Here is a 25,718-nt window from a genome sequence, read left to right on the forward strand (position 1 = left end):
TTATAAACCTTCACGGGACCTTTGAGAAGCTACCCTTTTAAAGAGAACCCGATCGGTTCAGCGGTTAGCGAGATCCTTCGGTACAGACACACAGACAAACATCCTGTTACTTTAGTATAAGGATTATATCACTATTTAGGGTTTAGAAATCGTAAAATATTTATCATATAATGACATTTCATTTTCCTACTTGTCAATTCAGAAAACCATAAAACAAAAAGTTATTTAGATCAAATTCCCAATTTTACCTAATTTTACCTCAGGGAAGGTGTGTATTATATATTTATATATTAATTTCTGTGAATGATAAATTATAGAACATTTATTACTGATGTGTTACACTTCTGGACATCAACAGTGAGGAGATTCTATCACAGGTTAGAAAATAAGGAAATCTATTTAATATTGCCTGTGTTTCCATTACCTTAATCTTTTTTTAATGTTATAATAGAACAAATATGTTTAATGATAAAATAGTAAGTATTTTGATCTCAAAAATTCTCAGAATTCTCTTGTACTGTTTAAAGAAGTCTAATAATAAAGTTTTGTCCTTTCCTCATCTAGAGGCTAGATTGTGCTTGATAATAAAGTTGTAAGTTTTTTTTATGGTTTTTCAAGTTATAAGTAAAGATTAGGGGTGTAGCAGCAAGGTGTAAAAAAGTAGATTAAAAATAATAATGTACAAGTATAGATGTAAAACCCAGACAACTATTTGGTTTTAATAATGGTGATCTTTTTCGTCTGCTAGCAAATTGTATTCTGCTCTTTTACAGCGACTTGGCCGCCCCCTCTATTCTTTTACTTTACTTTATAAATATTTAAGAAATTGAGTACACAATCCATGAAAAACACTTTCTATTAATCATATTTCATCTCTTAATATAATTGCAAGAAAAGTATATTACTCCTTACATATTTTTCAGATATTTTTAAATATGCGCATTTCTATTTTTTTTTATATTTTTCATACAATCATTAAATTTATTTGTAGATAAATATATCTATCAAGTAAAAGAGCTGTTATCAAGTACGACAAAGTCAAAGTAAACTTTAGCCCTAGGCTGCATCCAAACAGACCAAAAGAGTAATTTGTAAGAATTTGGAAACTTGATGACATTATCTTCTAATTTATAAGATGTCAGAGGAAATCTCATATTATCAAAAAATAGCTATATTAAATTCAAGATTTATATTTTAACATTGGTGGAAAATTTTCTGTAATACGGTGATATGCATAATTTTTATGCATTACTGAGAACCTGTTCTTAATTAATCGGTTTCAAAGCCTTGCTGTTTTATGTTTTATAATCTGGCAAAACAGCTCTAGCTTCAAAGCTTAACGCAGTTTGACTTCGACGAAAAAGCCATACAAAAATAACGATTCAAAGTTATGAAAGTGAAAAAATCTGAATTACAAAATATTGGCTTATAATAATGCACACAACTCTCTCATGCTCTATCAGGGACATAGGAAAATAATAAGTAACAAACTTTAAATTTTTATGTTTTAAGAAATTAAATTGCAGTCCTTAATATCTTGAAAAGCCTAAAACACACAATATTTATTGGATCTGCGTGACTTCACAACAATATCTCAAAAAAAAACCTGAACGAACCTAACTTTAGGGAAGGGGATATATAAATTGAGATATCTAAAATTGTATAATTTTTACACTGTAAATTAATACACTTTTAACTTTCTACTGTGGGCATTTCAGATTAATTTCCTCTTAATATGTAAGTATTACTGACTGAAAGTATTCTTTTTTGACCAAAATTGCAGTTTCCCTTTTCCTGAATATTTGAACCAATATTCTATATCTTGCTGGATTAATTGAGGATTCCTAGTTCCACTAACTTCAACCAATATCATTTAAATCTGTTTAATTAGAAAGAAATCTAGAGTATTGCCAAGTATGTAATATCATGGCCAATGTCAAATGGTTATATTAAGTTAATTCAAACATAAAGTCATAACCTACAGAATTCCCTGGTCCAAAACAAGTGCAACTCATTACCATTTATGCACACTAAGGTCTAACAGACAAGGGTCGTGCAATCAAAAGGATGATAATCTTGAATTAGTTAGGATTTTATTGACTTGGAACCTATAAAGGTCTCGCTTTTGCTATCAACCTTCACAAGGGGTATTACCGACCCTAAAAAAAGAAAAGCTTTGGTTTAAATACTATGAATTGGGAGATTTTATAATAACCATAGTTTTAACTTTAGGTAACCAAAATAAAAAAAGTATTGAGAATTGATTTATCAAAGATTCAAAACATAATCAAAGACTTGCAGCTATAGAGTATCTGTGCTAAACATCAAGAATATATCTTTTTTTATTGAGCAAACAAGGCCTTATTATGCAATTTTATCTTTTTATAGAGTGCCAGAAGAGATTTTATGGTGGGGGTGATGACAGTTAATAGGGGGGAGGGAGGGGGGATTATACCAGAGTAGATTTTATGGAGGGGAGGATTTTAGTTGAGAATTGGGGGTGGGGGAGCTAAAATATGGGTAAATAGTGCAATGTAAAGTAGCTTGGTTAGAAAATTTGTGTTTTTTAAAAGCGAAGCTTTTCTATAATTAGGGTCGGTCCGTACGTCCGTCCGTCCGTCCATACGTCCGTCCGTCCGAGATAGATAGCTTTTATTCGTTAATTTAGGCATGTTAGAATTGTCCTACCGATTTCAAACTTTGCATGATGATTCCTGTAGTAGTTAGGTACGATTTAGAAAGCGTAGCAACTCTATAATCATTACCAGAATGTCCGTACGTCCATTTTAAACATGTTGATTTTTCTACTTTTTTAAAAGCAAATTTTTATGTGAACTAATTATCCGTTTGATCTGATTTTTGATATATTGATTCCTGTGACAACAAAGAACAATATTATAAGCGAAGCAACTCTATAATCAAGTCATAAAAATGTAAGTATGTCCATAAACATTATCCTGTATCAAGCAGTTTTTCAACAAATTTATATACAATTTTGCGTCGACTCTTATACTTTTATATTCTGATTATTCAGTTTAGACACTATACAGGTGTTAATGTCCGTTTGTCCTACCGTTTCAGTGCTTCGCTTTTATGGATGTTGTCATCCTTGTTTTACAGAAAAAAATACAGTTTTTTTTTAGGTTTCAAATATAGGAGTTAGTTTTTATTGAATAATGTTCTGATTGAGGGCCTTTACCTATTAATGTGGGCTGATCACGTGGACTTAATTTCGATGAAAATATCAGACAAAACAGATTATCCGTATTTTGAAATGAAGTACAGTCGTGATGAAAAATAGCTATAAGATGCAACAAGGATAACACATCTACATATTGAACTAAGCTACTATGCATGTAGTGCATGTGTATTAGAGGATCTCATGATTTTGCCATGTTCGAGTAAAGAAACCAGACATTTTAATATGAAATATAAAACTAATGCCTCCAATAAGTTGAAGTCTATAATTGAGAATTATGTCTTTAACAAAGCACGTGTATCTGAAAGTGTGGACTGAAATTTTAACGTCAATGGCAAAAGACAGGTTCATTACATGCATAGTTAGCTATCCTAAAAAAAAAGTTGAACAATACAAGAGTTGTGTTTTATTACATTATACCCATGGTGTTAGATTTCCAAGTTACAAAATGTCCCAACTCTAGGTCCACGGAAGTCAGACGTAGACAGCCAGCCAGTAAATTTTGGACCCTACTGGTATTTATTAGGATTCTATGGTCAGGTTTTCATACTTTAATATGACCCAATGCTGAGGTGCTCTAATATGTATGTGTAGTGCATGCATACATATTATTACATACCTCCTCACACATACACAACAATAATTATATCCAGAAGTAGCGCAGCAATACTAAGATACTCTAATATGTATGTGTAGTGCATGCATACATATTATTACATACCTCCTCACACATACACAACAATAATTTTGTCCAGAAGTAGCGCAGCAGCAGTTTGTACAAATATAGCAATTCAATAAAGATATAAATCTTGAGATTATTTCAGAAATTCAATGTTTGATATATCATATCCAAACGATTTTGATGCGTAGTATTTGCTCTTCAATTGACGCACCTTTGTAACTAGCTGCATAGAGTAAACAGAACTTTATTTTTGCATTGAGTGGCAGATACACAAACATACCATAGTTATAGAGTAGCTGCGCTTCAAGCAAGTATGCAGCACAATTCATACTAAATCAATGTACATCCTACCAGGGATAACGAGGGATAAGACAATGGAAGAAAAATTCATGTACACCAACAAAATTACCCTTTCAGTGGATTATAATTATTATTGGTGAAAAGTTTGTACAGTGCATTGCTAGCTTGAACCAACCAATCAAGATTTTGAAAAAGTCCCCAAAGGTACATAAATGCAAAACTTTGGGGACTGTACCCTTGCTCCCTGTGTACATTCTACTATGTACAGGTACAACACATATCTTTAAAGTTTATGCTTTTTGAAAAAAAAATCGCGGTACAAACAGAAGATACTTTTTTAACAAGAACATTGATGTTCATAAGTATCCCGTTGAATTATTATAAAAGTTTCATTTGGTTTGACAAACAAAAAGAATCGATCAATTTAGCTCATACGAGCGGAGATTCTGTTCATGCCACCCTTTCATTGCATGACCTTTGTCTGAGAAGTCCTAGCTGTGCATGGATTTGAGTTGCGCATTTTTTGGGCCATGGCATTCCCCCTACTCTAACTATCAATGTCACGCACCTGACGTAGTAGCAGTAGAAACCAATTTCAACATCTTCAGTTATGACGCGGTGTTAAGCCGAGATTCGAACCTATAACCTTCCCGATTACGAGCGAATGCCCTACGTATTAAGCTACGTTCGCGGGTTTAAGAAACGATCAATGTCTAATACGCATAAAAAAAGCACAATAAACGCCTTTTTGACTTTAGCATGGCCTGTGACGATTCTTAACAATTAAATTTATTCTTAGACTTAATTGGACTTTTCTGTTTATCAGATTGATTTATACATGTTTCTTGATTCATAACTTTGAGGATGTTTGATGAAAGCTTATTGACTGACTGTAACAGGTCCTAAAGAACTAACATACCATTCCAACTATTACAGCCAACTAACCTTAAGTCATAACTGTGAAATGTAATAAGTTTTCCCTGTTTTTGGGCCAAGTCATATCAATACTACTTCCTTTATCTCATCTAATACTATCTTACTATCAATATTTTGCCTTAACATAGCAGCAGTAGGTACATACTTTAAAGCGGCTAAAACGCTGTTTGGGTTGAGATTTGAACCTGTAAGATGATTGTTCTTGTCCTGTTGGATTTTTAAAAAAAGATTTTTATTAAAAGAGGAATAGCTCTGAAAATGTCTTTTTAAAAAATCATTTTACGTATCACATCCGGATTTTCTGTAATTTTATTTTTTTCATTAACTAATCTCAGCTTATCATGAAAAGATTTTTCTCTCTCTCTCTCTCAAAATGTCAAAGGTCTCCTCTACATATAATGATATTAAATCTAAATCTTTTTTTTTAGTAATGAATGATTCTATATTTAGTGTCTGTCTGTAAGTAGTTTTCTTTGTTCTACGCTATGTCTACTGTTTTCCTACTGTATAAAATAAAAGGTCTACACTTCAAATCTTTGGATGGTTTTGGCCTATGAGATGGTTTTGGGCCATTATTCTGCTTTGTCCTTTTACCTTAAGAAACGAAGGAGATTGACAAGCCCATAAAAAATGACGACATACAATACAAATGAATAATGATAAGCCAGTATGCTTTGTATTTGCATTTAATGGAAAAATGGGGAATAGTCCCTTTCGTAACATCGCCCCATAAGAGGCGATTCGTCGTATTTTTAAAATGGCTCTTTATAGGTTATTTTAGGTTAGGTTAGGTTACATTGGGTTAGGTAATTGCCCCACAGGGTTAGGTAATTGGCCCCGCAGGGTTTGAGTCCCCCCCAGGGGCTAGAAATAGGAAAAAAGCTACTGTGAAAAAGGTGCGATGTTACGAAAGGGACTATACCCAAAAAATGTATGTATACTGGCCTATTTGCTTCTTATGATACAGTTCCCCTATATTCTAGGGGCGCAGCTGCTGGTACCATAAGCGGAATAATAATCGGAGAGAGTAAAATTATAAAGTAAACAAGTGCAGCTAACTCAAAGTAAAAAATTCAACACTTTTATATCAATTATTTACACCAAATTTATAGGATTATATTTTTAATAAGGCTTGTGCTAAATATAAAATAGTTGCTTTTTAATAATTGGAGACCATATTTGGTTGTTTTATTTAATGCTTGTATCGCTTTAAAAAAAATGAAATCATCCTTGTTTTCTTTTCAGAGATAGTATACAATGTTCCTCTGTGTTAATTAAAATGTAGAATTTCCACCAGATTTCAAACAAAATAAAGTAAAATGATAATCAGAGATTTCAGTTTTGAGATGGTTTAAGTTCCTCTTTTTTTATATCATGTGGTAAGTCTGGAAATTTACATTATTTCGAGGGAGGGATATCCTACTATATGAAGTAGTAAGGTTTTTCTGTCTAAAGCATAAGTTTCAATAACTATTAAACCGATGTAATTCTCCATTTTAGGGAAGCTTTTCACAGTTCCGGGAAGGTTTCTGGCTATATTAATTTTATATTATATTCTTGGGATGGCTTCAGGCTATTTTTTAAATCTTAGAATAGAGAGCCTCTAGATACTAGGGACGCAATTTTATTTTTATTTTATTTTTATTTATAGGTAAACTTTTGTCTCTCTACTCTTGGATTATTTATTACTGTAATAATACTAATTTGACAGATTTTAAGTTTATTAGATATTAAAAATCAACGCACTTTTAGTCAAATTCAGTTTTAAAGTTGTATTATGTTATTAATTTTTTTGTTAGTACTAATATCGACTTTTAATTACTTGAATTGTTTTCTGAATTTTGGCAACTTATTTTTTAGATCTGCAACTGTATGGTAGTCTAACTGCCAACCAACAAAGGCGGCAGTGGTGGATAAGGCGTGGACGGCGTATAAGGCGGGGCTGATGAGATTAAAAATGGTCTGTCTCAAATACTTCACATTTCTACTCAACCTCATCTTTCTGGTAAGTAACCAATAACCCAAAATTTTCAATCATTTCAAAATAACTAGTTTCTAAGAAATATCAAATTGTGCATTTGAATCAATTGTTGATCAAACGTGACTTTTAAAAGATGAAGGGACAACGGAAAGTGTTATGTGTGACGTCTTAAAAATACGTCTAAAAAGAAAGGATGAAAGGAGAAGTGGAAAAGGAAACCCCTAAAAAAGAGATGGATAATAGACGTATTTTTATGACGTCACACATGACAAATTCCGCTGTCCCCAAAGATTAATCTTAGCACAATTAGGATTAGTCTTCGCTTTTACAAGTTTAATTAGTATATTTATCATTGTTTTAAATTAGGTAAGAATGAGCTGGAGCTTATGGATTGTCAATGAGATTTATAAGATTTTTTCCATTTACAAAAAAATGTGTTTAACAATTGAAAGAAAATTATCTTTTAAATCTATTCTTTTTGTTGGTGAAATTACAGCGACACAGCGGAAAGATAAGTACTGCTAAAAGATTTAGCACAAAATTTGTCCTTATAATAATTATCAGAAAAGTAATCTAAAAAAATTTCCTTTTATTTATTTGTTATAAATAGTTGTTGAATTTTAAATCAAATAGATCACAAAAAAAGAGAATATATTTTGCAATCTTAATAAATTGTTCCTAGTATCTTCCTCTCTCTAGAGTGCTTAACCACTAGTTTTAGTTCAAGCAATGAGACATGTGCAACAGTATCAAAGGCTTTTATGAGGTCATAAAAGTAAAGAATTGAGGGAAGACCATAAAATACCTTAAAAGAAGGCAACACGGTCATAAGATGTGTGGATTTTACTTTTAATAAAACAAGGATGATAACATCCTAAAGATAGAAAATTAACAAACCATATAGACAAATGAACATTTATTTTTCTCGTATATAAAGTATCAAGGTATTCAATATTCAACGATATCTTGAGGTTTAACAAAACTTTCCTTTTAAATCTGTCCCATAATTGCTTTAATACATACGTAAATTTTGATACTTGATCATAGAGTTACTTCACTCATAGCATAGAACCTAATCGACCTAGAAATCAATATTCCAAAGCTCTAGGGACGGACCTATCCTATTATATAAAGTAGTAAGCGTTTTTTGTCTGTCCCAAAGGATCTCGCTAACTGCTGGACCGATATTGTTCTCCTTTACAGTAAAGCTTTTTATAGGTCCTGGGAAGGTTTTAAACTATTTTTGGGGAGGCTGTCTTCACCCCTCTCCCCCCCAAAAAATATGTTTTTATCTACTCTTTTAAAACTCAAATTTAAAATTGGATGAGGTCGACTTTTCCCCCTCCTACCTTAAGTGCCCTAGAGGCTTCTAGGGGCGTAGCTGCTAGTATACATAAAAGAGTGGAGTAAAACTTTGAAACATCTTATTTTACTCGAATTTTTAAGAAATACAAAAGATTACCCCGCTTAAAGTTTTGAATCCACTTATTTTACCCCTCACAAAATAAAAAGCTTGAACGTCTCTGGAAGGAGCAATCAAAACATTATTTATCTAGAATTTATACAAAAAATCATATACAAATCATGTATATATTGTATTGTATATATGATTTTATTGGTTTTTAATATTCGTGATTTAACAATAATTATATTTTACATGTATTCTACTTTGATGTCTTAGAAAACAATAAAACTGATAAATAACATAAAAGATTCGGCATTATTCCGCACAGATTTTAAGTAAAAAAGTATGCAGATATGAACAATATTGCAGATGCGACCTTTTACGTTCAAGATATTAATTTGTTTATTACAATTTTTATCTATGGAAAAAAATTGTCCTGTTTTACAAATTGTAAATCTTTCCCAATCAAATATTTGGTTGAATATTTTCCTATTTTTATCCAATCTTTCCTTGCACTTTTATCTTATTTTTTATTGGAAAAATTACAGAAATGTGAAACTAATCCTCCTGAAAATTTGCCAATATGCAGAATTTGACTTATTGATTCATTAATAATCAAAAGTTGATTTTAGTAGCGCAGCAGATCTTTAACTTTTGTATGTTTGTTTGAAGGGGAAATTAGGGTTTTTATAATAGTCCCCAAAGCTTTATAATAAATTTTGGTTGGCACTTTAAAATTGAGAACTTTTTTATTGAATATTATTTGTAATACAATAGTCCCCAAAGTTTTGTAATAACATTTTCTTATTTGTTGGCTCTACATAATTATGGACTTATATTGCATGATTGTTTGGTTCATTAAGTTAAGGTCCAAACGTCAATAATAACAATGTTCGGACTGGGTAATTTTGTGTATTATAATCAGGGATATACATTAGTTTATTAGTTATTGTCTTATCCCATTATATCCCTGGCAATTTTTGGACTTCATTGTCTTTGTTTCAATATATAATTGGATATATTGTTTTATCACAATATTTATATCTGCATCTCAGGGATCTAAAGGGATAAGACAATGGCCGATAAATTGATGTAGATCCCTAATGAAGATAAACAAAACTTCCACATCTTTAGATTAAAATCAGTGGTTGAAACATTTGGACACTCAACCATACGAATTAACCAATCAAAACCAAAGTCCCAAAGGTTGTTAAATTAACGAATAAGAAAACATTATTATAAAACTTTAAGGACTGGTGTAATAAACAGCCCATTGTCCCCTTAATCTCTGCTGCAACTATACAATAGTGCTAAACAAATATGAGGTATTATTTGTATAAATAAACGCAGGGATGTAGTACAGTTTATGGTAAAATGTGGCTGGAATCGAGAATTTCTTAGAATCGAGAAGGTTAATAGCGGCTAAGCCTTTAGATATCCCTAGAGGCATATGTTAGTATGGGGATTCCCACTTTCAATTTAAGTTTTCAATTTGAAAAAGTAAGAAAAAAATCTAGGATCAATTTCTTGAGAGGGCGTTGATATCCTCCCCCTGAAGAGTTATAGACCTTTCAAGGACATATGATAAGCTACACTGTAAAGAATAAACATATTGGTTCAGCGGTTAGTGATACAGAGACATAGATATGCTGTTACTTTAGTAAAAAGATTGGCGATCATAAGGCTTTGCTTGCAATTCATGATTTGCGATCGTTAAAGGCTACACAAGAAGGTACACTGTAATCAAACTTGTTAATAAACAGTTCTACAACAGTGTATGTAAATGCGCGAAAATTCCTTTTTTTAATCCGTTTTTTTACGTGCAGTCTGCAAATTATTCTTCCTTAGAAACATATTACTGAGAACTGCACTAGATCCAATAAATGTAATGATAATATTAGGTCATTGTATCATTCACTATATATATATTTTTGAGATGGATATGTCATCTGAACAAAAATTATTTTGCCTCAATATAAATGAAGAGTCATTCTAAATGCCATTTTTGCCTGCTAGATGTGCAATAATAAACGTTCGGAAGGTGGCGTGGGTAATTAATATTATCCCTCTTACAGTTGTAATTGGGATGGCCTGTCTTTCCCTTATTTCGCTCCCTCAAGAAATACACCCCTCTGTGAAAACCCTGGGCACGCAGTTTTGTGCAAGATATTTTTAATGACAATTTTTGATAAATTAACCTACATTTTTATCATTGAAAAGAAAAAAATAATAATTTCATTTTTTGTTTGCTGTATTCTTATGTAGAATACAATATATAAACAACTTTATTTTCTACGCAAACATTGACAGAAAACTCTTAGTATATTCTTGGTATTATGCACGGATCTTAAGGGATAAGACAATGGACGATAATTTGATGAACATTCCTAAATAGGATATACAAAATAACTCTTCTAAGGATTAAAAAAAAATAGGGCAAAAAGGCCAGTTTGTACCATCTAATAAAGTTTTATTAATAGTCCATATATTTGAATAACATTTTAATCAATGGCGTATCCTTTAGGATCCTTTATAATAAACTAGGGATTTAAAGGGATTATACAATGACCGTTAAATTGATGTATAGATTATGATTATTGCTTGAAACGATTGGACACTTAACTTAATGAACTAATCATTAAGAGTTTTAAAAGTCCCTAAAGTTGAGATGCATCAATACCTTTAAAACTATCCCTAAACTTATTGAGCCAACGAATAAGAAAACGTTATTATAAAACTTTGGGGACTAGTGTAATAAACAGCCCAATGTCCCCTACCTCCCTGGATATTATAAACATTGTACATCAGGAGGGACTTTTATCATTTCTTTTTTTTTCTTTATTTTTCATCACGCTAATGCATAGCACCACTACTTTTTACAATCATTTATAATTCTAAAGTAAATGTGTACACATTAGAGTAAAACACTAGAGAGGGAAGGGGTTAAATAACTGATTCTCTCCATCGCAATGAACTTGTGCCGACTCATTGAAAATCAACCAATGGTGTCGGTGATTTTAACACAGCCAAGTAGCAGAAAATAATTTGCCAGCAGACGAAAATGGTTATTGGAAAAGGGAGGGAAGTAGTTATCTGTATATACATCAATACTATAGATTCGTTGTGTACACCTTGATAAACTTTTGAGCCATAATTATATCAACATAAAACATAAAACTAAAAACATCATGCCAATAATAAAAAAGCGGGGTATTTTAACTTTGGACAGGAAGGGAAGGGGAAATGGATTGTAAATTAATAATTTGTTAGCTCCTAAATGTTAACTATTTAACTTATGAAGCTGTTCGTCAAGCATAAAAAGTAAAAGAATAGAGGGTACAGGAGGTAATTGTATGTTCAATGAGAAATTTAAAATTAAAACCAATATAAATCTTATTATTTTTAAAAGCATCCCTATAAACAAGTCCCAAAAATGTAAGTATGTAGTATCCTCTATTTATGCAGTTTTGCAACAAATTTACTAAAAATATTGTTTGTACTGATGCATGAACTGCTAATTCAGTTCTGACAATCTACAAGTGTTAATGTTAATAATAATAATAATAATAGAACTTTTATTCAATAACTCTTCAATCCTGTTATGAGTAAATCACATAGACAATTAATTATTATATTGAAATTACATGTTAATATTTCATAATATATCGATAATAATTATATGTTTTTATTATTACTAGTAAACATAATTGCGGATTTTGATAAACTAGGTGATTTCTCTTGGCGGCCCAGGTGTGGCTGAGCCTACTTAGGGCTGGACTGTGGTTGGTGTCGGTACCACTTTCGCCGGCCGGTAACCGCCAAATAAATGCGGATCAGAAAGTTATCCGCTCGTGGTTCCACCGCTTTACCATCTGCGAGCTCGCCTTCACTTCAGCTTTGCCTGCAACCCCTTCTCCATAACCTCCATATGTCAACCTTTACAGCAATGTTAGTACGTGACCGGTCAACGAGTTGACCGGCTAGCGATTAGACAGATAGATAAATTTTGCGCCCGATATGGGAATATGAACCTAATCATGACATATAGACATTTCGTGTGACTACTATAGTAAAAAGTGAAAACAAAGAAAATTTGGAAAGAAAGAAACTGCGAAAAAAGAATTTTGATTAAAAAAGAATTTTGATTAAAAATAGGAGTTAAATTGGAATTAAATAAAAATTTGTGAGAATCTCAGCAGGTTTCTAGATGCGCTCCCCCGTAAAAGTAATTTATTAAGTTGAAAAATATGAAAGAAGGAAAAATGTAAATTGCTAAAATTAAAGTTAAATGTTTTTGTGAAAAAATATGTTGAGAAATAAAAATATTGAAAAGAAATTGCCAAAAAACTGTTAAAAACTGTAATGTAAGAAAAGAGAGGTTGTAAGAATTTTGTTGAATGAATTTAATTGCAGGGGTTAACATCTAGTAAGAATTCTATTTTGAACGACGACCCAACGACGGGGATGTAGGTACTTAGGTCGGACTCGAAGGACACAATGTACGCTCTCCAGGAGCTCCTGGTTGTACTGACCCGGACAAAGTAGTCTAAAATAAATTAGATAAATTAAAATTAAAATTAAGTTAAAATTTGAATTGAAATTGAATTTGAAATTGAAAAGTTAAAGTTAAGATTAAAGAAAAATTTCTATGTGTATTAAGTCCTAGGTAGCTAATTTAATATTAATTGGTCACTTGTATTTAACGTTCCCTGGCCATTCACAAAAACCCTGCCGTCCTCGAATTAAGTTTCAACCCTTGTTAAATTTCCAATGTATCCCTTAGTCCCTGAGACAACCATGTATAATCCCCATGAATGAAAAGAAGAGAAGAGAAAAACGTTGCTTGAAGGCTTCAAAATTTTGGTTGAAATTTAGGACAGAATGATCCGATGCCATAATTAAGTATGTCAAAACCGATGCGTGAAATATTTAAAAATGTACAAAAGAACTTCGTAACCGTATACTCATTTTAAATATGATAGGAATAAAGATTCCAAAAAAGGAATCCTTGTAAAAAATTTATACTTGAATCCAACTTAAACTGCTCTGGTGATTATGAGTATGAATATGATGTTATGATATATTGTTGCCTGCATAAAGTGTAAAAAAAATAAACTATTGATAAACTAAAAAATAAAAGATAAGAAAATACTATTGAAAATTAAGAATGAAAATTAAGAATGAAACCATTATATTGAGTTTAATACAAAGTAAAAAGCTTTTCGTTTAAATTCCAGGAATGTAGGTATAGTTTTTAAATTTTCAGGTAATGTATTCCAAAGTCTTGGGAAAAAATGTAATGGTGAATTAAAAATAAAATTTCTATTGGCTTGATCTACTACAAAATTATTTCTAAATCTGGTTTCATAATCGTGAATTGTATCACGTGTGTTCCAAACACCATCAAATACTCTTGGCTGCATATTGTTTTTATATTTGTACATAAATAAAAACACTTCGTATTCCATTTGTTTCCTGATTGGTAAAATTTCCAACTGTTTAAATAAAATATTTGATGGAAAACGGCGTGGTTTTTTTGCTATTAAGCGGCAGCACTCCTTTTGGAGCTTTAAGATTGGCTCCAATAAGATGTTTGGAACAGCAGTGAATACAATTAAACAGTAGTTGAGAACAGACTTTATGTAGGCAAAATAGAGCAATTTAAGATGTTGCGAGTCAAGTATATGACGCATTTGACGTAATGAGTATACGATTTTTAAAATTCTTTTGTGCATTACATTAAAATGGATTTTAAAGGACAATTTCTCATCGATTTGAATACCCAAGTGCCTTGCGGCTTGTTCCCCAGGGTTACTATTCGAGAAAGTTATGTGATCTAGCTTCTGGATTTTTTCTGGAAGGTTTTCTCCTTCATGGTTAGAATTAATAAAAACTGGAAACTGTTTTATAAGATTTTTTTCCTCTTCCGTGAAATTTTGCCTTGGCGATTGAAACAAAACAACCTTGGTTTTTTTGCTATTTATAATAAGTTTATTACTGTTGTACCATTCAGTAATTTGAGGAAGAGTATTTTCAATCTTAGTAAACAGATCCCTAATGTTGTCAGCTGTTAAAAGACAAAATGTGTCGTCTGCAAAAAGAGACAGCAATGCGTCTCTAGTGGCAGAGTCTAGATCATTAACTATGATAAGAAAGAGAAGTACACCGAGTGTACTTCCCTGGAGAACACCGATAAGGATAGATAGTACATCGGAAAATTCTCCCCCAAACGCAACCTGTTGTGACCGTCCTTCAAAGTAGCTTTTGAACCACCTCAGGACCACCCCACGGCAGCCATAATGCTCGAGTTTTTTCAACAAGATGTTTCGATCAACAAGATCGAAACACTTCTTGATATCAATTAATATCCCGGCTCACACTTTCTTTTCGGAAAGTGCCGCCGTGATACGATTGACAAGATCAAGAACATTATGTGCCGTGGAGAGTCCGGGGCGGAATCCGAATTGCCGCGTGGAGAAAAAGGATCTTTCATCTAAAAATTCATATAGTGTTTTATACATGATCTTCTCGAGCGGCTTCGAGAATGTGTTGATGATAGAAACCCCCCTCCAGCTATCTAAGCTGGTCAACGGCCCTGATTTATAAACGACTACATTCTTGCTCACTTTCATCCCTGAGGGGAAAATTCCCTGTGAAAAGCTAAGATTATATATGTGTGTCAACGGCCGCAGCAGGTTTGCGGCACATTGAATTAAGAGTTTACAACTTACATCGTTCACGTCCTTGGCCGTCTTGGGCCTGCAGCTCGTTATTATGTTAAATACCTGGAGCTCATCCAGGGGAGGAATGAATATACTATCATTAATGGGGGGGGTAAATAATCCCTAAAATCTTTTGATGTTTGGGGAATTTCAGGGGTAAGGTTCTCACCCAATTTTGCAAAGTGGGAATTAAAGGCGTTGGCTATTTCCTTTTTGTTCTCAATTTTTGCTCCATTAATTTCCAGATATTCAAGATCACTTGAATACTTGGATTTACCCATTACCTCCCTTAATACCTGCCATACTTTGCGGCCATCTTTGCCCGCTTTTTCAAGCTCAGATTGATAGTATATTCTCTTTCTCTCCCTGCAAGTTCTCTGGTAATTATTACAGTAAGTTGAGTACCTATCCTTATTTTCTTCTGTAGGATAACTCAAGGATTTCCTATACAACTTATCCCTAAATCTATTGCACAGTAGAAGGTGTTTAGACATCCATGGCGACTGCGGCATGGTCCTACGATTGTTGCGAATTTTGTCCTTGGGACAACAAGAGTTGTAAAGATTAAAGAAAATTGAAAAAAATTTCGCATAGGCTAAATCAACATCTTCTGTGCTTAAGACCTCATCCCAGTTTTGTATTGATAGTTCATAATTGAGGTTATCAATATTTGCTTCTTCCAAAAATCTTTTTTCAAAATATTGTGGTTTTTTTGGGGGTTTTGGAATAATATGTGAAAAAGAACTAGACAATACAAAATGGTCTGATAGGTCAGTGACAATTACATGTGAGTCAACAAAATTGTCCAGGAAATCCTTGCAAAAAATTGAATCAATCAATGAGTACGAAAAATTATGTACTCTGGTTGCTCTTAATGTTAAGGATAGATACCCATTACTTACCATTAAATTAAAAAAACGAGATGCAGGACCCAAGACGTCATAAGTCGTGAAGAGATTTAAGTTGTAGTCTCCCACAATGAATACAGGGAGGTTGCTATCATCAATCACATCTAAAAAGTCACCAAGTATGTTAAAAAATGATTCAAGGTCCTCAGGGTTTCTGTGTGGAGGTCTATAAACGTTAACTATCAATGCCTTAAAACTCCCTAATGTGACTTTAACACACATAGTTTCAAAAATATGTGGCACAAAAAAATTTGGAAATAAAACTTTTGTTTGATATTTGCTATGAACGAACAGCCCTACTCCCCCGCCCCTCCCTTCTGGTCGGGGGGTGGAGATAAAGTTGTAATTTATTAAACTTAAACTATCTGTGTTCGAGTCCTGTGACAACCAGGACTCCTGGACGGCAATGATCGATGGACCAACTCCCTCCAGGGAAGCCGTTTCAATTAGATTTCTTAACTGCTGGATTTTACTATTGAGACTTTGAATATTAATTGAAAAAATTTTAAAAAGTTGCTCATTTGTATTTTTAAATTTATTAAAAAGAGAATCTATGTCTATATAGTCACACTTAATGTTATAATCGCTCGAGTATTCTCTAAACGTATCGTCATAGAGAATGCTAGTGATATCATAGTTCACATTCTCATTCAGACACAAAATATCATCTACCTGACTAGAACCAGCTGTCTAAGGATGTGTCTGGAGGCCATGGATCTGGAGATGCAGGTTCTGCTTCCGGTTCAGCTATGCAGGCAGAAGTTATCGGCAGGTGTTCCACTAAAATAATAACATATATAATAATCATGGTAAAAAAATCTCTACTATTTCCCCCCCCCCCCCCCCTACCCGCATCCAACAAGTACAATGATTTAAGAAAATCAGTAAGAAAATTAGTAAAAAGAAATAAATCAGTAAATTAAGTTAATCTAAAAATTAATTTGTTAATTTGTTAATTACTAATTACCAATTACCAGTATATGTTTACACACAATTATCATTAATCAGTCTTTTCCATTGAATTTTACGATTATTTTACGATTATTGACAGATTATTGACAGATTATACAGATTATAATAATAATAATAGTTATAAAGACGGCTAAGCGTAATAAGTTTGAGCTTTGTTATTGGTGTGTACCTAGTAGTACCTAGTAATTGCTCAATTGAGGTGAAATCTGTACAAGATGTACACTACTAATATGACGACAACCTTTTCAAGGCTTAGATTTGACCCGATATCCATAGAGGAATGCTCGTGGCATTGTTCATGGTTTGGCAGCTGCTGACCTTGTCGATACCGAGGATGATGCTGCGTTAGTACCTGTGGTTGTAGAGCCTGGTGTTGTACCTGGGGCCGAGCCTGTCTTGGCGGGAATTGCGGCACCAGAATTCTCAATGGCAGGAAATTCGGTTGTGGAGATAGCATCAGGAGTGACACTATGATCTGGAGAATGTTGATCCTCATGGTCCTGCTCTGTTTGGGTTCCACGCAGCTTGTTGTCCTTCAGGTCCTGCAGTAGGCTCTTTATCTCTGATTCGAAACCTTGAAAGAAAAGGTTACGGTTAGATTGGCCATTTTCACGCATGAATTTTACAATCAAATTATCAGTGCTTAATATTTCCTGTAGGGGAGGCAGTGGAGAGATCAACCCGATGTGGCTTCGAGCCATAGGATTCTGCACTTTTATCCATTTAGGGGGGCCATCTTTAGGTTGAAAGGCGACGCTGGTACCCGACAGTTTGGTCCTAGACGCGATTCCTGCGCTGTGTAGGTAGGTCATCAGGCTTCTATTTGTGTCCGCAAGATCGTGGGCGCACTTAAGAAAACTCTTACCGTCGAAAGATACTGCAGCGGCGCTGGTCCAACCTGTCTTGTCGCGAGCCTTCTTGTCCAACAGTTGCAAATGCTTCTTTTTGTTGAGCATGAACTGAAAAAGCATATGGCGAGAGTAAAATCTGAAGATATAATTTCTGGGACCTTTAACCCTCTGGCTTAGGGGATGAGAGTACTCTATCGTATTAGAGTAATTGATGTTCGCGTCAGGGTCCTGTTCGATCAAGACAGGCTTGATGACAATGTCAAAAACCTCGCGACTTGTCGGCGTTTTATCAAGCCATGGGCACTGAACATTGTTTACCCGAATGCTCCACAGTCTATCCCTTTGCTCCCTGTGAGCAAGTTGGGACAAAAAATAATCATTGAGCGTGGATTGACATTTTTCTCTCGCATTCGCATTAACGACAAAGTTCTCAAAGTTTTTTGTTAACGACACCACTCGTACAGCAATTTGCTGTTCCGATGAAAGTTCATCACCTTCCATTAACGCACGAAGTTCGTTCATTTCGTCGCGGTGTTTAACATTTAAGATTTCAATAGAGTCACGCAAACCACGAATCTCAGATAAAAAAGTTTTACTAAGAGTGTCGCTGCTCACCTTTTGAAGTTTCTCATATGCTTGCACGCTCTCAGTTACCGCTTGACTGATGGCATCCTTTATGTCATTTTGTAAGAATGACCTTACTTGAGCTAAGGCATCCTGTGTTAGCAATTTCTTTGCCATTTTATAAAGCAGCAACACTTATATAATTGAGATGTATATTCGAGCGTGGTCAGATAAAAACTGGTGTAAAAACACGCGTGTTACACTAATCAATCTAGATTAGCCAATAGCCTGAGGTCATGTGACCGAATGAGTGTGTGTTGGTCCAATCAGATCTCTTATCTGTCGGTAGGAACTAATTCCTCCAATGAGAGGGCTTCGTTACCGGCACTTTGTGTCAGCTGATAGCCTGCCTAGAGAGAGTGTGTGTGTGGTGGGGGTAGGACAGCTGAGGGAGAGGGGTTGATGTGCGCCTTGCGAGTGTGTGTAGATGAGGGGTATGATGACTGGGGGATGGGGTATCCTTGGGGGGAGTCCAAAAGGGTAGAGTGTCTACTCAGTGGCTACCATAGATGTTGATAGCTGGAGGGTAGACTAAAGACTAAAGTTTGTCCTTCCATTTCAGAGCTTCGCTTTTATGGATGTTGTCATCCGTGTTATTATTTCAATATTTGTGGAGAATTGTTTTTATTGCGATGCTGTACATGATTTTTTAGTATGTTTTATAACTATTTCTACACCAGTGGATATCATTCGGTTTCATAGCCATACTGAAAAAGGTTATCTTGTTCAGATTAAAAAAGATGATTCAATAGGTTTAGCTTATAGAAATAAATTTCGCATAATAAAGAAAGAAGTATATGAAACTACATACATCTTTTTGAGAAATATATATTTTATACAGTCATTGGGGTTTTGATTAGGGGTGGGTGGGGGGGGGGGGGGTTGCGAAGCCTAAATAGTCTTTTAACACTACCCTAAACCAAAGTCAAGGAGTGTTTGGGCTTTAGGTGGGTGTAAAATCTATTGTACTATCACTATATCCCTGATTAATATATACATCTCCAGTATGGTAGGGTATTACTGGCATATGTTATAAATCTAGAGTTTAATTATTATCTATTGTACTATCACTATATCCATGATTAATATATACGTCTCTAGTATGGTAGGGTATTACTGGTATATGTTATAAATCTAGAGTATAATTATTATCTATTGTACTATCTCTATATCCATGATTAATATATACGTCTCTAGTATGGTAGGGTATTACTGGTATATGTTATAAATCTAGAGTATAATTATTATCTATTGTACTATCTCTATATCCATGATTAATATATACGTCTCTAGTATGGTAGGGTATTACTTGTATATGTTATAAATCTAGAGTATAATTATTATCTATTGTACTATCACTATATCCATGATTAATATATACGTCTCTAGTATGGTAGGGTATTACTGGCATATGTTATAAATCTAGAGTATAATTATTATCTATTGTACTATCACTATATCCATGATTAATATATACGTCTCTAGTATGGTAGGGTATTACTGGCATATGTTATAAATCTAGAGTATAATTATTATCTATTGTACTATCACTATATCCATGATTAATATATACGTCTCTATTATGGTAGGGTATTACTGGCATATGTTATAAATCTAGAGTATAATTATTATCTATTGTACTATCACTATATCCATGATTAATATATACGTCTCTAGTATGGTAGGGTATTACTGGCATATGTTATAAATCTAGAGTATAATTATTATCTATTTTACTATCACTATATTCATGATTAATATATACGTCTCTAGTATGGTAGGGTATTACTGGTATATGTTATACATCTAGAGTATAATTATTATCTATTTTACTATCACTATATTCATGATTAATATATACGTCTCTAGTATGGTAGGGTATTACTGGTATATGTTATACATCTAGAGTATAATTATTATCTATTTTACTATCACTATATTCATGATTAATATATACGTCTCTAGTATGGTAGGGTATTACTGGTATATGTTATAAATCTAGAGTATAATTATTATCTATTGTACTATCACTATATTCATGATTAATATATACGTCTCTAGTATGGTAGGGTATTACTGGTATATGTTATAAATCTAGAGTATAATTATTATCTATTGTACTATCACTATATTCATGATTAATATATACGTCTCTAGTATGGTAGGGTATTACTGGTATATGTTATAAATCTAGAGTATAATTATTATCTATTGTACTATCACTATATTCATGATTAATATATACGTCTCTAGTATGGTAGGGTATTACTGGTATATGTTATAAATCTAGAGTATAATTATTATCTATTGTACTATCACTATATTCATGATTAATATATACGTCTCTAGTATGGTAGGGTATTACTGGTATATGTTATACATCTAGAGTATAATTATTATCTATTTTACTATCACTATATCCATGATTAATATATACGTCTCTAGTATGGTAGGGTATTACTGGCATATGTTATAAATCTAGAGTATAATTATTATCTATTGTACTATCACTATATTCATGATTAATATATACGTCTCTAGTATGGTAGGGTATTACTGGCATATGTTATAAATCTAGAGTATAATTATTATCTATTGTACTATCACTATATCCATGATTAATATATACGTCTCTAGTATGGTAGGGTATTACTGGCATATGTTACAAATCTAGAGCATCAATCATAACAAATACAAATCTCAGCTTTATACTTTACCTCCATCCATAACTCCCTTGTTGAACTGAGAATTATATATTGACGCATAATTTAAATTCTAAAATCTATAGTTTAACAAACGTCATTCATACTTTTGGGGAATCCTTTTATTTTAACTTTAAATTAGCAAAATCTTATGATTCATATGTATACCTAATGGGGGGGGAGGGAGGGGGTTCTGAAAATCTTAATTTGTTGGGAGGGGGATTAAGTGTGAAAGGGAATTGAAACTTTAATTTAGTTAAATTGAGTTGTGAGGATGGTAAAAAACAGAAAAACACAAATAAACATTTATATTATGTAAGAGAAATCAGTAAATAATATTATTTGATTATTTGATTTTAAGGTTTTTTTTGTATTAATTACTCTAAGCCAAAAATTGACATTATTGGCTATCTATTACCCTGTCCCGTTTTAGAAAATTTTTTAGAAAAATTTAGAAAATTTTTTTGCTTCTATAAGGGCTAGGGGCTATCCATTTTTAAGGAAAAATATTAATAAGAAATACATTGATATAGAGAAGCTTTGCTCCAAAAGAAATAAGAAAAAACAATAAATAAATAAAGATAATAATAGTATGAATAAATAACGGGGGGACAATAATTTATCAATGTGTGGGTCTATATGACACAAACAATTATAAACATTAATATCCCATTATATTAATATGTTATTATATCAGACAGAAAAAAGAAAACAATAATCTTGTTGTCTGAGATTGCTATCTGATTTCTCAGAGTCAAGAGATAGTGATAAAGATTCAGATAAATAAGGGAGAGAGGGGACATTGGGCTGTTTATTTGACTAGTACCTAAACTTTTATTATAACGTTTTCTTATTCGGTGGCACCTTTAGTGACTTTTATCGATTTTTGTTTGGATGGTTAATTAAATTAAGCGTCCAAATGTTTCAACCACTAATTGTAATCTAAAGAAGGGGTAATTATGTGTATCATTATTGGAGATGTAAATAAAAAAAAAATACCTGAAAAAATGTAATAGCAGTTAAGCTAAGAGTAAGACTAGACATCCACAATGACAAGTTTATAATAAAATTAGATTATGATTCGAACCCATGGCTATTTGACTGTTCTCTAGATAATATAAAAACTGGAAAAAATATTATTCTGCCATTTAAGGACATCCAAACTTTTTTATATATGGATGGGTAAACGTAAAGGGGGGGGGGTTGATTTAAAAGAAAGGATAAAAACTTATATTTTCATATCGCTCCTATTTTCATATGTACATAAATGTCCTTGTATTTCTAACTTTTATTATTTAAAAAGATTATCCCTTTCTCAGTCTCTATCTGACCAATAATTTTGTTTCCTTAGCTTTTTTATATTCTTCGTGTTTCTCAAAGCAAATATTTTATAAATTAAGTTTCCTTCATACACAAAATAATGCAAGATAGAATAATTGAAAAAGTCAATAAAAATATTCTCAAAAATTTTTTTTAGAAAAGATATTTTTACGCGTATTATTAATGAACCAATGAATAAAACATTTTTAAAGATAATTAATATTATCTAAAGATAGTTATGCTTAAAATTTTTTAATTCGCATGAATAGAACATTGCAAATATAGTTGTGTAAATGCTATTGTAGTTGGGCAAGCTTTGTATGTATTTATCCTTGTATGGCCAAATATAAATTCAATCTTTGAAATCAACATTTTTTGTAGGTTGATGCCCTTGTAATTTTTTGATGGTGTACATTCCCGGACTACTAGGTATCTGCCACCGCATCTTGATGTATTAATCTGTAAAAGCGAATATGGATTTGTTATTGAGACTTACATTAATAGTCTATAACTCAGAGGTTTAGGAATGGTCATTTCAAGAATATAAAACAAATTTTCTCGAAAGTGAAGGCGTTTATGAATTCCTGTGTTAAATCAAAATCTAATCAGACAAGTTAGGTTCATATTATTTTCCATGATGTCAAATAAAATGATGGATTTATTATTACCAGATTATCATGTACTCTAATAAAGTTAAACTTATAGCGGGATTAGATTTCGTGTACCGTTGGATCGATAGAATCTGCTTTAAAGCAAAGATTATGTTAGGTCCCTGGAAGGAATTTCACTATTTTTGGGGAGAGGTAAAAACCCAAAAACCGATTTCGCCAAAAGAAAAAAATCCAATAATTTTTCCGATATATTAGCTAAAAAGGTTTTGCAAATTGTTAAAGTTTGTATAAAAAGAAATAAAATTTTCTTATTCTTTGTCCTTTGCTATGTATATAAATATTATGATATATGATGTATGTATATTTCTGTATTATAAGGCCTGTTTCTGCTTGGATGACCAGCTAAGATGTGACCAACCATTTTTTAATGGATTATTGTTTTTTTATCACAAAGGCTCTAGCTACTTATAAAAGCGGGAAGTTTGTAAATATTTTACTCAACACACTAAATCGTTACAATTTTCATGAGAAATACGCATTTTATAGGGCATAAAAAACGCTCTAATTTTCGTTCTATTTAACGTAATTTTGTAATTTTTTTTGCTGGTTATTTCATTTTACATATACTTTTATCATTTTATCAAAAAAAAAATTATCTTTTTTCATCATTTTTTGGAGAAATTAATGCTTAAACTAAGGGTATCTTTAAACGCAAAATTGACGCACTTAGAATTAATAATGCGTATTGAGTACAAAGGGGGGATAATTTCAAGACATGCATGTTCCAAAGATATCTTTTTTTCCATAAATTTTAATGTTTAGTCCACCGGAGATTACCCTGAAAATCATATATCAATTTAGGAAGATAATTTTTGTAGAATAGTTACTGAATTTACAACTTTATATACTCTAAAAGTATAGTTAAGATCAAAGGCGTGCAAAAGGTTGGTATAGGGGTTGTTTACACCACCCTTGTAAAATTAAGGGGGATGGATACACCTCCCTAGGTGTCCACCCATGTCCACCCTCTTGACAAGAGCCTACACCCTCAGATACACCCCTCTATAAATTCCAAGGGGGTATAAAGGAAATAAATTTACACCCCTTAAAATAAAGTGAGGTTGGGGGTGTTTAAGGAGGGTGTATTTAAGCAAGTCACTGATTCAGATAATTCTATGCTATCTATTTTTAGGTAAATTAATTACCAGACTTTACTAAAAAAATCTTGCAATATTCTGTACAACTGTACTGTACAACTTTTAATTAGTAAATTGAGACATGAGGAAACTCTCATACATATGTAGGGGGGGGGGGGAGTTAATGCAACCATCCCATAATCAATTAATCCAAATTTTGTTATGAAAATTGGCATGTTTAATCCTTAGTAGGTCTGTTTTTCAAAATTTAACAAAAAGTTAAGCTTAAGGGGGGGGGGGGGGGGTTAAGGCAACCATCATGTAATCAATGCACAAATGGCACCTAGAATTCGAATTTCATTACAAAACTTGGCATGAGTAATCCTTCGTAGATCTTTTTTCCCAAAATGGAACAAAAATTTGGAAAAGTAATGGCTAAGGGCTGTTTGCTCAGCTGTTTAGCCATTTTTGGGCTATTTTCAGGGCAAATCCAGCAATAATTATGTAGGAATCATCCATTAGGGATAGGTTTTAAGGGGTGTTGAGCTGAAAAATATTACCAAAAATAGTGGCAGCTGGGTAATGGCTTATAAGGATATTAAAAATTGAATATTTCCATGGAATTAAACTTTTCTTAACCCATTAGTGCCGAACCGGGTTTTAAAACCCGGTTTCAGAAAATGTAAAAAAAAAACGGTTTTCGGCTTCATAATTGCATCATTCTCAGTATGAATCCCCCCTCTACTACCCTGGCTTTCATTTCCCCCTGGAGCAGGTAGTTTTGCTTACTTCCGTTTGCCGGTATAGATCAACAAAGTTTGAAAATCATGAAAATTCAAAATACCCCATCTAACTTTTTTGTTTTTATAGTAAAGTCGCTGATTTTTTTCGTTAAATCTAAAGTTTATTGACAAGTACATCTATTTGTGAATTCGTTTTATTTGAATTATTATTTTTTATATGATTTTTTTATCGTTTTTTTACGCCCTATATAAGCCCGGTTCGGCATTTCCATTTGGAGTCTGAAATTTTTATTACCCGGTTTCACTAATAGATCTTTTTTGACAACAACAACAAAACAGGGTTTTTTTACCCGAAATCGCCGGCTAGATCACTAAATTTGAAATAAATCGCTTCATATTATACTTGTAGCTCTATAGATTACATGAGGTTGTGTAGTTTTCAATTTCAGATCGTATCAAAGTTCTAAAAAGTGTTCATCTCACTTTTGGCGTTCAAAAATTACATTTTTTGATTTTTGGTCGAAAAAACCGGGTTTTTACAGCAAAACCGGGTTTTAACGCCGGCGGAAACCGCCCAAAACGGGTAATAATGCCTGGTTGGTATTTATGGCCGAGCCGAACCGGGT

General features: G+C 32.8%; 1 protein-coding gene across 1 annotated transcript in view; it reads left to right on the plus strand.

Moving 5' to 3' along the window:
- The first annotated feature begins 6,360 nt into the window (after positions 1 to 6,360).
- LOC145323361 (CD151 antigen-like) overlaps positions 6,361 to 25,718 on the plus strand; it is a 43,933-nt gene continuing 24,575 nt past the window's right edge. The window contains exons 1-2 of the mRNA XM_080165790.1: positions 6,361 to 6,496; positions 6,978 to 7,122. Coding sequence (XP_080021916.1) covers positions 7,063 to 7,122 — 60 coding nt within the window. The 5' untranslated portion in view covers positions 6,361 to 6,496; positions 6,978 to 7,062. The remainder of the gene's footprint in view (positions 6,497 to 6,977; positions 7,123 to 25,718) is intronic.

The sequence above is a fragment of the Acartia tonsa genome, chromosome 6 (assembly GCF_053477335.1).
Source record: "Acartia tonsa isolate MP-2025a chromosome 6, ASM5347733v1, whole genome shotgun sequence".
Taxonomy (NCBI): Eukaryota; Metazoa; Arthropoda; class Copepoda; order Calanoida; family Acartiidae; genus Acartia; species Acartia tonsa.